Source organism: Magnolia sinica, chromosome 6, assembly GCF_029962835.1.
Source record: "Magnolia sinica isolate HGM2019 chromosome 6, MsV1, whole genome shotgun sequence".
Taxonomy (NCBI): domain Eukaryota; kingdom Viridiplantae; phylum Streptophyta; class Magnoliopsida; order Magnoliales; family Magnoliaceae; genus Magnolia; species Magnolia sinica.
The window spans coordinates 101,104,564-101,117,727 of record NC_080578.1 but is presented as its reverse complement, the minus strand read 5'-3'; the positions used below and the strand labels follow the sequence as shown (position 1 = coordinate 101,117,727).

At 40.3% G+C, this 13,164-nt stretch overlaps 1 protein-coding gene across 2 annotated transcripts in view; it reads right to left on the bottom strand.

Annotated features, from left to right (window-relative positions):
* Positions 1–654: 654 nt before the first annotated feature.
* LOC131249290 (casein kinase 1-like protein HD16) overlaps positions 655–13,164 on the bottom strand; it is a 31,992-nt gene continuing 19,482 nt past the window's right edge. For both annotated transcript variants that reach the window (XM_058249949.1, XM_058249948.1), the window contains exons 16-17: positions 11,297–11,485; positions 655–1,087 (exon numbers count right to left, since the gene is read on the bottom strand). In XM_058249949.1, coding sequence (XP_058105932.1) covers positions 1,028–1,087; positions 11,297–11,485 — 249 coding nt within the window. In that variant the 3' untranslated portion in view covers positions 655–1,027. The remainder of the gene's footprint in view (positions 1,088–11,296; positions 11,486–13,164) is intronic.

Sequence of the window (13,164 nt, the reverse complement as noted above, 5' to 3'; positions counted from 1 at the left end):
GCCCGACCAAGTAAATGCTCTTATTTCACCTGAACCCAACTAGAACCCTAGATTTAAAGACCCGATGGGTACCCAACAGGTACCAGAACCTGATTAGATCCTGGTCTGGGTCTTCCAGAACGAGGCCTGGACCTGAAAGGAATCAGACCCGACAACACCCAAACCAGGTTAGCCAAGTACGGGTACTATATAACCCAACCCATTGCCAGCCCTAACCAAAGGTTCTCTGGCAGTTCTCCAACCATAACCTCTTCCGAATCTCTAGTCCCAAACTTCAGCTCTATATGATTAAAATCGGAAGACTGTTAATTAAACTAGCTGCAACAGACACATTACCGAAAAGCTACATTCAAGTAAATTGCCCAACAGGAGCTCATTAAAATGAACTTCAAGTTCCGCAGGTGGTGTAAAGGGATTCACAAGATTATGTCGTCACTGCGTTCAAACCAACACATTATGGAAATTCAACAAACTTCGACTAGCAGTCATCAACAATAACATGAAGAATCATTATCATTGTTGTTATTACAGCAGAACGGATCAGTGAATGGATTGTGATTAATTAGTTAAATTGAAGAAACTACCCATTCATGAAATATAAATCATTTTATTTATTTAGTATGAGATGCCAATTTTCCTGTCAACAGATCAACAGGAAATTAATTGCAGATTTATTTTACTAATATAAGCACTTTGAAAAGTAGGAGGTATGCTTTGGCTTTTGCTAGCCAAAAGACTATTTATACGGGGTTTCTGAACAAATCACTATCTCCACCAAATGAGTTTTGCCTAGAACATGGACTCAGCGATCTTTTTACATGGATGGAGAAGGATATGCTATATGAGAAGCCCGGATTTCTTTCATTCACATCAGGGTAAAGTCAATCAAACTCCAGGAGACAAAACTTACACATGCAATGCACAAAAAGAATCCAATGACAAGATGCCCCCTCAGCTTTCAAAAATTGAATACCTTCTGATTCTTTTCTTGCTTTTGCTAATCACTGAGAATACACCTTGCCGAGCATCAACAAACAGTCCGGCCATAGCAAATTGAAGCAATGTAGAGATTTTTGGACCATTTTTCCTGCAGAAATCGATCATTAATTTAAGGAAAGACAGTTTATTTAATTGTAGTATGATAAAATTCATCCAAATAGAAAATAGAAAAACAAACACTATCAGGTTCTGCTAAAAGTATGAAAAATGAGATAGAACTTGCTAGTCTGTGGGGGGAAAAAAATCCAAAGGCACACATTGTATGACCATTGCCAAAAAAAAACTGTAGGAGTTCATACAAGGAGAACGTGACAAACTAAGATATCTCAATAATAGGGGCTGAGTCACCACATGTCTCGAAGTATAATTAGTGTTTGATGATATCTTCGTTGTAATCATCATCTAAGCCTTATCCCAACTAATTGGGGTCAGCTACATGAATCTCTTTCTGCCACTCCACTCTATTGAGGATCATATCCTCAGTTATATCATAAATCATCAACTCCTCTTACTACCTCTGCCTGTGTCCTTTTGAGCCTTCCCTTATACCCTGTTTAGAGCCTTCAACTTGAACCAGCTCACTTGTAAGTTGTAACAGGTGCAGTTCTTGGTATCCGTTGCACATGGCCAAACAATTTATATCTATTTCCCCTCATCTTATACCTATTGATGCTATTCTAAGCTCCCTTGAATGCATTCATTTGTAATTCTATCCTTCATTGTCTGCGCATGGCTGGTCTTATAAGTTATAACTATCCTATAAAATTTCCCCTTCAGTTTCATTGGCATGTGGCAATCACATAAACCTCTAGAGGCACATCTCCACTTCATCCACCCAACTCTAATTCTATGAGCAACATTCTTCTCAATCTCTTTGCTCTGCTGAATTATCAATCCATGATATTGAAAATGGTCAATTAGGGTACTTCATTTTTAATTGATTCCTTGTTACCAATCCTATTCTCGCTAAGATTGCATTCCATAATACTCTATTTTAGTCCTACCAATTTTAAAACCTTTATATGCTAAAACATCCCTCCATGGTTCTAGCCAGTGTTCAAAAAATCGGTATCGCACTATGTATCGCACCCTTGGGATACAGATACATATTGGTTATCGCACGGGATATATCGTTTGTATCGCATAATTTATCGCACTTTTTGGGAAACATTGGGAAATTGATTGAATTTTTCAATGAAACTTCAGGGATTGTTAATAAATACGTTAATATACAAATTTAAATCATAACATCTCAAAAAAGAAGAGCATATAATAGGTTTACTTTGTATAAGGTTATAAGTTATGCATTGTCTGACTGAACTAATGCAACCATATTCAAATTAAATGCATAACATTTAAAAATAGTGGTTATTGACTATTAAAAACCTTTTGTGGGCCACAAATTTTTTAGATCAAACTGATATTTGTTTTTTCCCTTTCATCCAAATCTGTATGAACTTATCAACAGCTTGGATGGTTAATAACCATTACAGTGGACCTTAGGAAGTTTTTAATGGTAGGAGATCATTGACCACTGTTTCTTATAGTATGGTCCACTTGAAACTTGTATATGCTTCATTTTCTTATAGATGGACGGCGTGGATATGCAATACATACATCAAGGTGGGCCCCAAAGAGTTTGGTCAGCTTCCCCAGCTCCATGCCCACCAGGCAATCCCCTTTCTATAATAGTGGCCAACCATCCCATTGGTGGGCCCCTGGCCGTGGGGCCACCTTGATGTAATACGGTGTATCTACAGCGTCTATTCATTTTGGCAAATCATTTTGGAGCATGGGCCAAAAAATGAGGTAGATTCAAATATGAGGCGGACCACACCACACGAAACAGTGGTCATTCAATGGCCACCATTAAAAACTTTTTGGGGCACAAAAGTTTCAATCAAGCTGATATTTGGTTCTCTCCGTCCAGATCTTATGTGATAAATCAGCAGGCCCTAATAAGTGTTTGGATGGCAAATAAATGTTATTGTGGACCAAAGAAGTTTTTAATGTTAAGCGTTAAATTACCACTATTTTTAGTGTGGTCCACCTGAAATGTGGATCTAACTCAATTTTCGGCTCATGCCCTAAACTGATCATCCAAAATAGATGAACGGTGCGGATAAAACACACGACATCATAGTAGGGCCCACCAAAAATGTCAACTCCCGATTGCGAATGGTTGCACGGAAGTAACACGTAAAGGGGAGGAGCGGATTAGCTCTTACCCGGGTAACACCCCAGTGGATGTTACTCTAACCGTGTGGGGCCTACCTCTATGTATTTTTTTGTATATCTATGTCGTTCATCTGTTTTTCCATCTCATTTTACGGTGTGATCCCAAAGCTTAAGAAGATCCAAATCTCAAGTGGACCATACCACTAGCAACAAAGATGAATGAACATTAAAAACTTTTTTTGGGGCACAAAAGTTTAGGATCAAGATGATCATTTATTTTCCCTTCATCCCAATCTTCTTGACATAATCAACAGGTTGGATTGCAAATAAACATTATGAAAACCCTACGATGGGCCATTTGGAATTTATAATGGTGAGACACTCAATCACCACTGTTTCATGTGGTGTGGTCCACCTGAGATCTAGATCATCTTAATTTTTGGGACCCCATCCTAAAATGGGCTGGAAAAATGGATGAACGGTGTAGATATCAACTAAATCATCAAGATAAACTTGGACCCCATGTAAGGATAATAGCCCGTTTTATCCTAATAGTGCAAGAGACGTACGGACTTGTCAAGGTATCTATGGGGCCCACCATGTTGTATATGTTTTATCCATTCCATCCATCCATTTTCACAGGTCATTTTAGGGTGTGATCTAAAAAATGAGGCAAATTAAAGACTTAAATGGACCACACCACAGGAAGCATTGGAGATTGAATGCATACCATTGAAAAAAAATTTGTAGCGAAAACAAGTTTTGGATCAAACTGATATTTAATTTTTACCTTTATCCTGGTTTATTTGACCTTATGAACAGGTTGGATGGCAAATAAACATCACGGTGGGCCCTAGGAAGTTTTCAACAGTACCCGTTCAATCTCCACTGATTCCTGTGGTGTGGTCCACTTGACCTTTGATATGTCTCATTTTTGGAATCATGTCCTAAAATGATCTTCCATAATGGATGGATGGATTGGATAAAACATATACATCACAATGGGCCCCACAAAGCCCCTGACAGGACCGTCCGTCTCTAACAAGACCTGGTGAGCGTAATACCCAATTCGTGTCACTGTAAAATGGCTTTCGAAGCCATTTTTTAAACCACGAGGGTTCCGTAACCCTAAAATCTCTCACCCAAAATCCAAATCTCCAGAATTTTTGGAGATTTGTTGCCGAAATCGTCTCTGCAATTTCAATAGATCATTTATTCGAAGAAAAAAAAGGGGGGGATTCGAGATTTTTTTGCAAGGTGCACCGCTATCGATCACAGCCCACCAAATTCTACTTCAGATAATGCAATCCGCTTCTACGGGTACCAAAATCTCCTCTCTTATGTGGATTGAAAGCTTTTCTCCTTTTTTATTTTATTTTTTCGATTTTTTCGGGTAATTACGCATCAAAAAATGATAAAATCCTCCAATAAAACACGAGAAAGATGATAATATCGGCAATATCGCAAAATATCGTGTGATATCATGCAATATATCGCACGATACAAATAATTTTGGAAATTTTTGGTATCTCCAAAGGGTTTCATGTCAACGGTGGCCGGCAACGATAATATCGGCCGATAGTATCGATATTTGAAACACTGGTTCTAGCTTTATGTTTACCCCCTACATCATCTCATCAATTAAATATGCCATCTGCAAACAACATACACAATGGGATCACTTTTTGTAAATGCCTCATTAGCTCATCCATAACCAGTGCAAAAAGATGAAAGATCAATATCAATTCCTAGTGTAGGCCTACAGTAATTGGAAACTCGCTTTTCTCTCCACTAGTGGTTCTCACATTTGTTACTACTTCCTCATACATATCCTTAATCATATCAATTTTTAATTGATTCCTTGTTACCAATCCTATTCTTGCTAAAATTGTATTCCATGATACTCTGTTTTAGTCCAACCAATTTTAAAACCTTTAGATTCTAAAACATCCCTCCATGGTTCTAGCTTTATGTTTACCATCTCATCAATTAAAGTATGTCATCTACAAACAACATACACAATGGGATCAGTTTTTGTAAATGCCTCGTTAGCTCATCCATAACCAGTGCAAAACGTTGCAAGATCAATATCAATTCCTGGTGTAGGCCTACAGTAATTGGAAACTCACTTTTCTCTCCACTAGTGGTTCTCACATTTGTTACTGCTTCCTCGTACATATCCTTAATCATATCAATTTATAGACTCCCTTCTTTGTCAATACCCCACTGATCTCTCTCTCTAGGGACCCCATTGTATGCTTTCTCTAAGTCAATATAGACCATGTAGAGATCTTTGCTCCTCTCCCTATATTCCTCCATCAGCAGTCTAACTGAAGTTATGGGCCTTGATAGTGGAATGGCGGAAGACGATTCATGTAGCTGACCCAATTAGTTGGGATAGGGCTCAGATGATGACGATGATGAGAAGTCAAAGCAGGAAAATAGCCTCAATGGTTGAAATTCCTGGCATGAACCCAAACCGATTTTCTTCAATCAGTCTCTTCCTTAGTACGACTCATATGTTTACTCCTACGATAGTTAGTGAAGCTTTGTATATATATCCTTTAACCTTACAAATGCACCACTGTACTGTACTTTTCCTCCACTCATCTGGCATTGTTTCGATCTTACAGTCATGTTGAACAACAGTCAACCAAAATAAACCTGTCCCTAGTGCAGTTCCAAACCTCTACTGGTATACCATCTGGACTGAGGGCATTTCCCGTCTTAATCTTCCCCAAAGCCTCTTTCACTTCAGATGTTATAATCCTACAAAAGTATCAATGATCTCCAACCTCATTTGAGTTTATGATTCCTTCTATTCCTAAGCTGAGTGGTCACCATTTAACAAGCTCTGGAAACAGCTTCTCCACCTTTCATTGATCTCGTTGTCCTCAAACAATACCCTCCAGTCATCGCTCTTAACGCATCTAACATTATCTAAGTCCCTAACCCTCTTCTCTCTCATTTTTTGCCAGTTCGAAGAGATCTTCCTCACCTTCTCGTCCCCAACTGCCGTAAAGATCATCATATGGATTAAGTTAATATATCTTAACAAAAGAAGATATAGTTGTAAAAAATTGAGCGTTACTTGTCACTAGTAAAAAAAAATTAAATGCTAGGTGACATACCATTTTATACTTATAATGTCAAAAGCTAGGTACGGCTTTACATAAGACCACTATGAAACTCGAGGGATAATTTTATAAGAATGACCAGCCGTTCTTCATCAGGTGGATTGTGAGGCAGTTAGAAATTAAAATGAGAAAATGATGTGATAATCTTTATACCATTTTATACTTTTACATGTCAATAGATAGGTATGGCTTTAGATAAGACCACTATGAAACTTGAGGGATAATTTTATAAGAATGACCAGCCATTCTTTATCAGGCGGATTGTGAGGCAGTCAGAAACTAACATGAGAAAATGATGTATTGTAGTGATGAGAGTGTAGATGGATGTATAGGAAAACTAAGAAGGATAAAGGTAATCAGAGCATCCTACAAGTAGTCCCAATAAGAGATACATTGATGGAGAGCAAATTGAGATGATTGGTGATGTGCAAAGGAGACCGAATACAACTCAGGCGAGGAGGGTGACCCTGATTAGGTTTAAATGACTTGAAAAGAGGATGAGAAAAAGACCTAAAGGACCTGGATTTTAGGTGGCAACAAGGGACATGAATGCTTGTTCTCTGACTAACAAGGATAGGGCCTTAAGTAGGAATGATTGACAAAACAGGATATGTGAAGCCGACTCGAAATAGCTAGGACAAGGCTATGACGATGATAATGACACCTCCAGGCCAAGCACATGTGCAGCTACCTAAGATAATGTGATTTTTAATAGTTAACTCACCTATCCTTGCCCAGCCTCCTCAAGACGCACCCAGCCTCTCAGGCCATCGTATCCTTGCCCGCGTCTTTGCCACGTGTCCAGCCATTCCAGCACCCCACTCAACTCGATTGACCAGCTTCCTCAGGCATTTTGGCTTCACTCCTCAGTCAGATTTACGTCCTCACCTGTTTCACCCTCATCTTCCCATATCCCCTCTAGAAAACCATCTCACTTAACCACAGCTTCTCCCATCCCTTCTCATTCCCTTTCAAAAACTCCCATCCTCTATCCTCTCCCCTTGGGTGGATTGGGTTATGGTTCCTCTTCACCATCCTATTTCTCCTAACTCTTTTATAATGGATATTCCTCCCATTCAGGTTAGGGAGTCTTGATGGCCTCCCCTACTCAGCTCATTAGCCATACCCCCAAGTGGGAGATCAATATTGGCATTCTCCAAAAGGTAAAGGAAGGACTAATGGACCTTGGAATTTCGGTAGGTCTATCTTCTGGGGATAAGGAGGAAGATTACATTGCTTTGATGCAGTTCATTGAGGAACGTGAAGCCAGAGCTATAGAGGAAGTGAGAAAGACCTCTAGATCTCCCAGGGAACTGAGAGAACTGACCAGTCTAGAATCCTCTGTGAACTATGGTGGTGGTTCAAAGCCCGCGAACAGCAAAATTTGGCTGAAGGGGTAAGTCCATTGATCAATGAAGATAATTTCTTGGAACATCAGAGGCTTGGGTAGCAGCTCAAAGCATGCTCAGATAAAAGATTTTCTTCAGAAATTCGAAGTTAACATCATTGCCCTTCAGGAAACAAATCTCTCAGTGGTAAGTCAAGCTATCCTCAATTCTATTTGGAGCCTCATCATAAAGAGTGGTTCACCTTGGACACCGTGGGAACCTCGAGGGGGGATTCTATTTGCCTAGGACTCTTGTTCTTGGACCCTAGAAGACTGCTTGAAAGGTACCTTTTCGGCCTTCGTGGTCCTCAGAAATCCCTCTGTATTTAAATAGATTTTCTCCACCATCTATGGTCTCTGCTCTTCTTCTTCAAGACACCTACTCTAGGATGACTTGAACACCATTAGATCTAAATGGGACCTCCCTCGGTGCATCGGAGGAGACTTTAATGTTACTCGTTTCTCTTTTGAAACGTCTAATGGTTCTCGTATATCCAACAGTATGAGACTATATTCAGATTGGGTTGGCAGGAACAATTTAATTGATCTTCCTCTCCTAGATGTTAAAATTACTTGGTCCAATGGTCAATCTCCCCCAATCCTCTCTCGCCTTGATAGATTCCTGGTCTCTTCGGACTAGCTGGATTCCTTCCCATTGGTCACCAAGTGAGGCCTCCCCGCCCAATCTCTGACCACTACCCCATCCTTCGTGATCTCGTATATCTGGAAGTATGAGACTATTTTCATATTAGGTTGGCAGTAACAATTTAATTGATCTTCTTCTCCTAGATGTTAAATTTACTTGATCTAATGGTCAATCTCCACCGATCCTCTCTCACCTTTATTATTTTACAAAGCCTCTGAGACTATAGTCTTAGTTTGAGAATGGTTATTAGATGCTTTGAAGCCATTTCCGGGCTCAAGATTAATCTCTGTAAAAGTGAGATGCTGGGCAAAAACATTATTAATGATTCTCTTTCTTCGCTTACAGTTATCTTTGGCTGCAAAATTGGATCCTTTCCCTTTGAATACTTAGGCCTTCCTCTCTGTATTGGCAAGCCTACTAAACACCTTTGGGATGCTGTTATAGAAAGAATGGAAAGAAAGCTTGCCCCTTGGAAGAGCAAATAACTCTCCTTGGGAAAGCGCCTTACTCTTATCCAATTGTCCCTTTCAAACCTCCCATCCTACTTCCTGTCTGTATTCCGATGCCCAAAATCCATTATCAGAAAGATAGAAAAAAAATTAAAAAAAATCAGAAGAGACATTCTCTGGAATGGTAGCTCTCCTCATCACAAATTTTATTGCCTTAGCTGGTCTGAGGTCTATAGACCTTATACCGAGGGAGGGGCTAAGATCAGAGTCCTTTCAAATGTCAATTCCGCCCTGCTGGGGAAATGGCTTTGGCGCTTTAGATCTGAGAGGGGATGTAGGTGGAGGTAAGCTATTGCAGATAAATATGGTGTCGAGGAAGGTGATTGGTTCACTAAATTCTCCTCCCTCTAGAAGGCTTTTAGCATCTGGAAAACCATTTCAGGTGTCAAGGAGTTCTTCATTGAGGGAGTCTCTTACTGCTTGTGAAGTGGCAGTAAGATCAGATTCTAGTTGGATAGTTGGATTTCGGTTAGACCTCTAGCTGATGCCTTTCCCAATCTGGCCAACATCTCCACCTCTATATCTGATTGTTTCTCTCCTATTGGTAAACGAGCCCGGTGTCCCCCTTGCAAAAGAAATCTCACTGAAGCTAAAACTGAAGCCTTAGTCATTCTCCTTCACCTCTTGCAAGGGATTCAACCCTCTATAGATTCTGATGACAGCCTTTCTTGGTCCCTCTCCTTCTCCGAGACTTTTACAACCAAGACCTTCTACACTCCCAGGTGGAGGGAAGCTATTGCAGCTAAATATTGTATTGAGGAAGATGGTTGGTTCACTTAATTCTCTTCCCTCTGTAAGGCTTCTAGCATGTGGAAAGCTATTTTAGGTGTCAAGGAGTCGTTCATTGAGGGAGTCTCTTACAGCTTGGGAAGTGGTAGTAAGATCAGACTCTGGTTAGACAATTGGATTTTGGATAGACTTCTAGCTAATGCCTCTCCCAATCTGGCCAACATCTCCATCTCTATGGCTGATTGTTTCTCTCATGTTGGCATAGGAGTCTGGTGTCCCCATTACAGAAGAAATCTCACTGAAGCTAAAATTGAAGCCTTAGTCATTCTCCTTCACCTCTTGCAAGTGATTCAACCCTTTCTAGATTCTGATGACAACCTCTCCTAAGGGATACGAAGACAATCCCTCGTATTTTTCTCCATTGCCCTTTCTCGTCAGCCATCTGGACAGATATTTGTTCAAAATTCTCCATGATTTGAGTGATGTCAGGGTGCATCTCTAGCTTCTTGCATGCTTGGCACAACCCCGGTCTCGACAAGGACTCTTCTGCTTTGCGGAGGCCTTGGATGGCCTCCTAGTGGGCAATCTAGCGAAAAAGGAATCTTCATTGCTTCCAAAACTCCTCCAATTTGGTTCTTGTTGCTGCTGCTCATATTGTCGATGATGTGCGTGAATGGTCCATCAATCTTTCTCTCAAAGACAGATCCACCCTTACTGTAATCCTAGGCTAATGCCATTTCATTTTGGTTTGCCAGCCTTGATGGCTATCTGTTTTGAGTGGTATAGCTTTTTTCTACGTTTCATCTTCTTTTCCTTTTCTGTTTTTGCTCTTTGCATTGCCTTTCTCATGCTCCTTGTGTTCTGTGTTTTGTTATGTTCTCTTTCAATAATATTCATCCTTCTACAAAAATAAAAAATAAAAATTCAACTCACCAGTGGACATGCAAAAGTGAAGAAACAACTACATATGGGAATATAGATGTGCACATGCCTTGTTTGTGTCTATGCAGGCAGCATGCCCATGATGTTCATGTACACGTGCATGGGTGTTTGTGTGGGCATTCATTTATTGGTATGCTAAGTTACCTATGCCAGGGTACAAATTGTAAACTGCCCTTGATTAAACTAGAAACCCTTCCTATTTGCCAAAACCATGGGTTGCCTTTTTTATATCAAATGATCTATATATCCTTATTAACCAGATAGATTATGGTTATAAAAGAACAGACATTAAATATAGAACCATATCTTTTGTCCTTAGACACCAAAGTTTCTATGATCCCACACAAAAGGACCAAACACATCTGTATTTAATTATTATCAAAACCATCTAATTTATTAAGACCACATGATGAGTATGGTAAATAGCATAAAAGGGAAATTCAGAAGCCACTTTTGGTGAGGTGAACAATACATCAGCAATACTTCAAATGACTAAAATGAAGTGTGCTTTTTAAGCCCCAAATAATCTATTCTTCACGTGTTATTAGAAGCAACCAAGTAGGAACATCCAAATGGAAGCAAGTTTTCTAATGGGTTTTGAGCAGTGATCTTACCATTTAGCACTTTCCTTGGTGACTATTTCCTCTCCTTGAGAAGGGAAAAAGAGAAGTGAAGTCGCAACCAATTTTGAAGACCATTTTGAACATTTTTACTATTTATGTGTTATGGAGGACAGATGAATTAGAGTCACTGCTCGAGAAATGCGTACCTTTACATGGGTGCTTGGAAAAGCAGTGGTACGGAGAGTTTCCTGTGTTTCATCCATCATTTTACGTTTTGGTAAGCTTAATATGAAGGCAGCTTGGTCTGGAGTGGCAGCAGTGGAGGTTATCCTGTAACCGTTTTCCCATCGCCGGTGTATTCCTTCACTTGGATAAAGAAAATCTAGCTCCACAACCTGTAATATAAACAACAAAATCAAAATGGAATTTACCTCTTAAAGAAAGTGGTCACAAATCATTACTATTTAGTCTAACAAATTTATCGATACATTTTTTGTGAGCCATCAACCAATGGGAATGCTTTCACAATTATTTAAAAGGAAAAAAAAAAAAAACCACTAACAAAGACTTCACATCACAAAGAACAAACACAATTAAAAAGAAGGAATTTAAACAGATTTGAAAAAGGTATTTGCAAGTTGCTCAAAAGGAAAGGTTAAGGTTCATTTTCATACCGACAAGAAAGATAATTCATTGCTTTAATACAGATCATCATAATCATAGCCTTGTCCATGCTATTTGGAATCAGCTTCTTTAACAGCTCAAGTTAGCTTTAAAATCCTATTTCACCAATCATTCATGTCTAAGGCTTAATCATTGCTTAGGGAACAAGCTTTCATATCCCTTCTCACCACCTTGGTCGAAATCCCTTCAGGTTCTCTACTCCTCACTGGAAACAACTATGGTCTCCGTTGCACATGGTCAAACCATCTCAATTTGCTTTCCATCATTCAATCTCTTGTTGGCTAGCTGGCGTATCAACACCTGCTAGCCACTACAATACGAACCTATGATGGCAAAATCTTTTTTCTTTGGGAAAAAAAATCCAAAAAATTATTGTTAAAATTCTAAAAAATGTGTGAGGATGTCAAACATGTATTATTTTTTTTTGTTCTAGAAATGTAGTTGATGGTGCAACAAGCCATTCTTTGGTAAGAATGTTCTCTGTCGAGTAGTGTCTACTTGATCCGTGAAACTCGACCAAATGGGCCCTAATCGAACACAAGTCAAGCATGATTCATTGGATTAGGGCCTAGCATATAAGAAAAACAAATTGAAGAAGGATATTTTTATTTTTTATTTTTGAAAAAAAGAAAGGTGATAGTTTACCCCTTAGTTCTGATATTTCTGAAAATGGGCTGCTACGATTCTAATGCAGGGGCATTTTCACATGGGGCTCGAGTGGGGTCCCATGTGGGATGCAGGGGCACACTCGGGGTGGGCAGGGGCACACTCGGGAGGTCTCATGTTCGATACTCCTCACCGGGGGTGATTAATGCGCATTTCACATCAGGCTTGAGTGGGGTAGCCTGTGGGATGCGGGGACACACTCGAGGCGGGTGGCCCTTGTGAGGCAGTACCCATGTGATTTAGGGCCCACAAGGGGGGGTTCGGCTGAGGTCTTAACCCATGAGATGTGGGGCTTGGGCTATGAGATAAAAGGATTAATTCGACATACTCTAACAGTTTGAACCTTTAGAGCAAGCGGTTAATTGTCTTGCATCAAATTAGTATCAGAGCGATAGATCTTATGTTCAAGACTCCTCACCAGGGGTGATTAATGCAAGGGCATTTTCACACCGGGCTCGAGTGGGGTCGCCTGTGGGATGCAGGGGTACACTCGGGGTGGACGGGGCTCACACGGGGGGTCTCGTGTTCGAAACTCCTCACTGGGGGTGATTAATGCGCATTTCACATTGGGCTCGAGTGGGGTAGCCTGTGAGATAGTGGGACACACTCGGGGTGGGCGGCCCGTGTGAGGCGGTACCCATGTGATTTGGGGCCCACGAGGGAGGTTCGGCCGAGGTCCTAATCCATGAGATGTGGGGCCTGGGCTATGAGATAAGGGGATTAA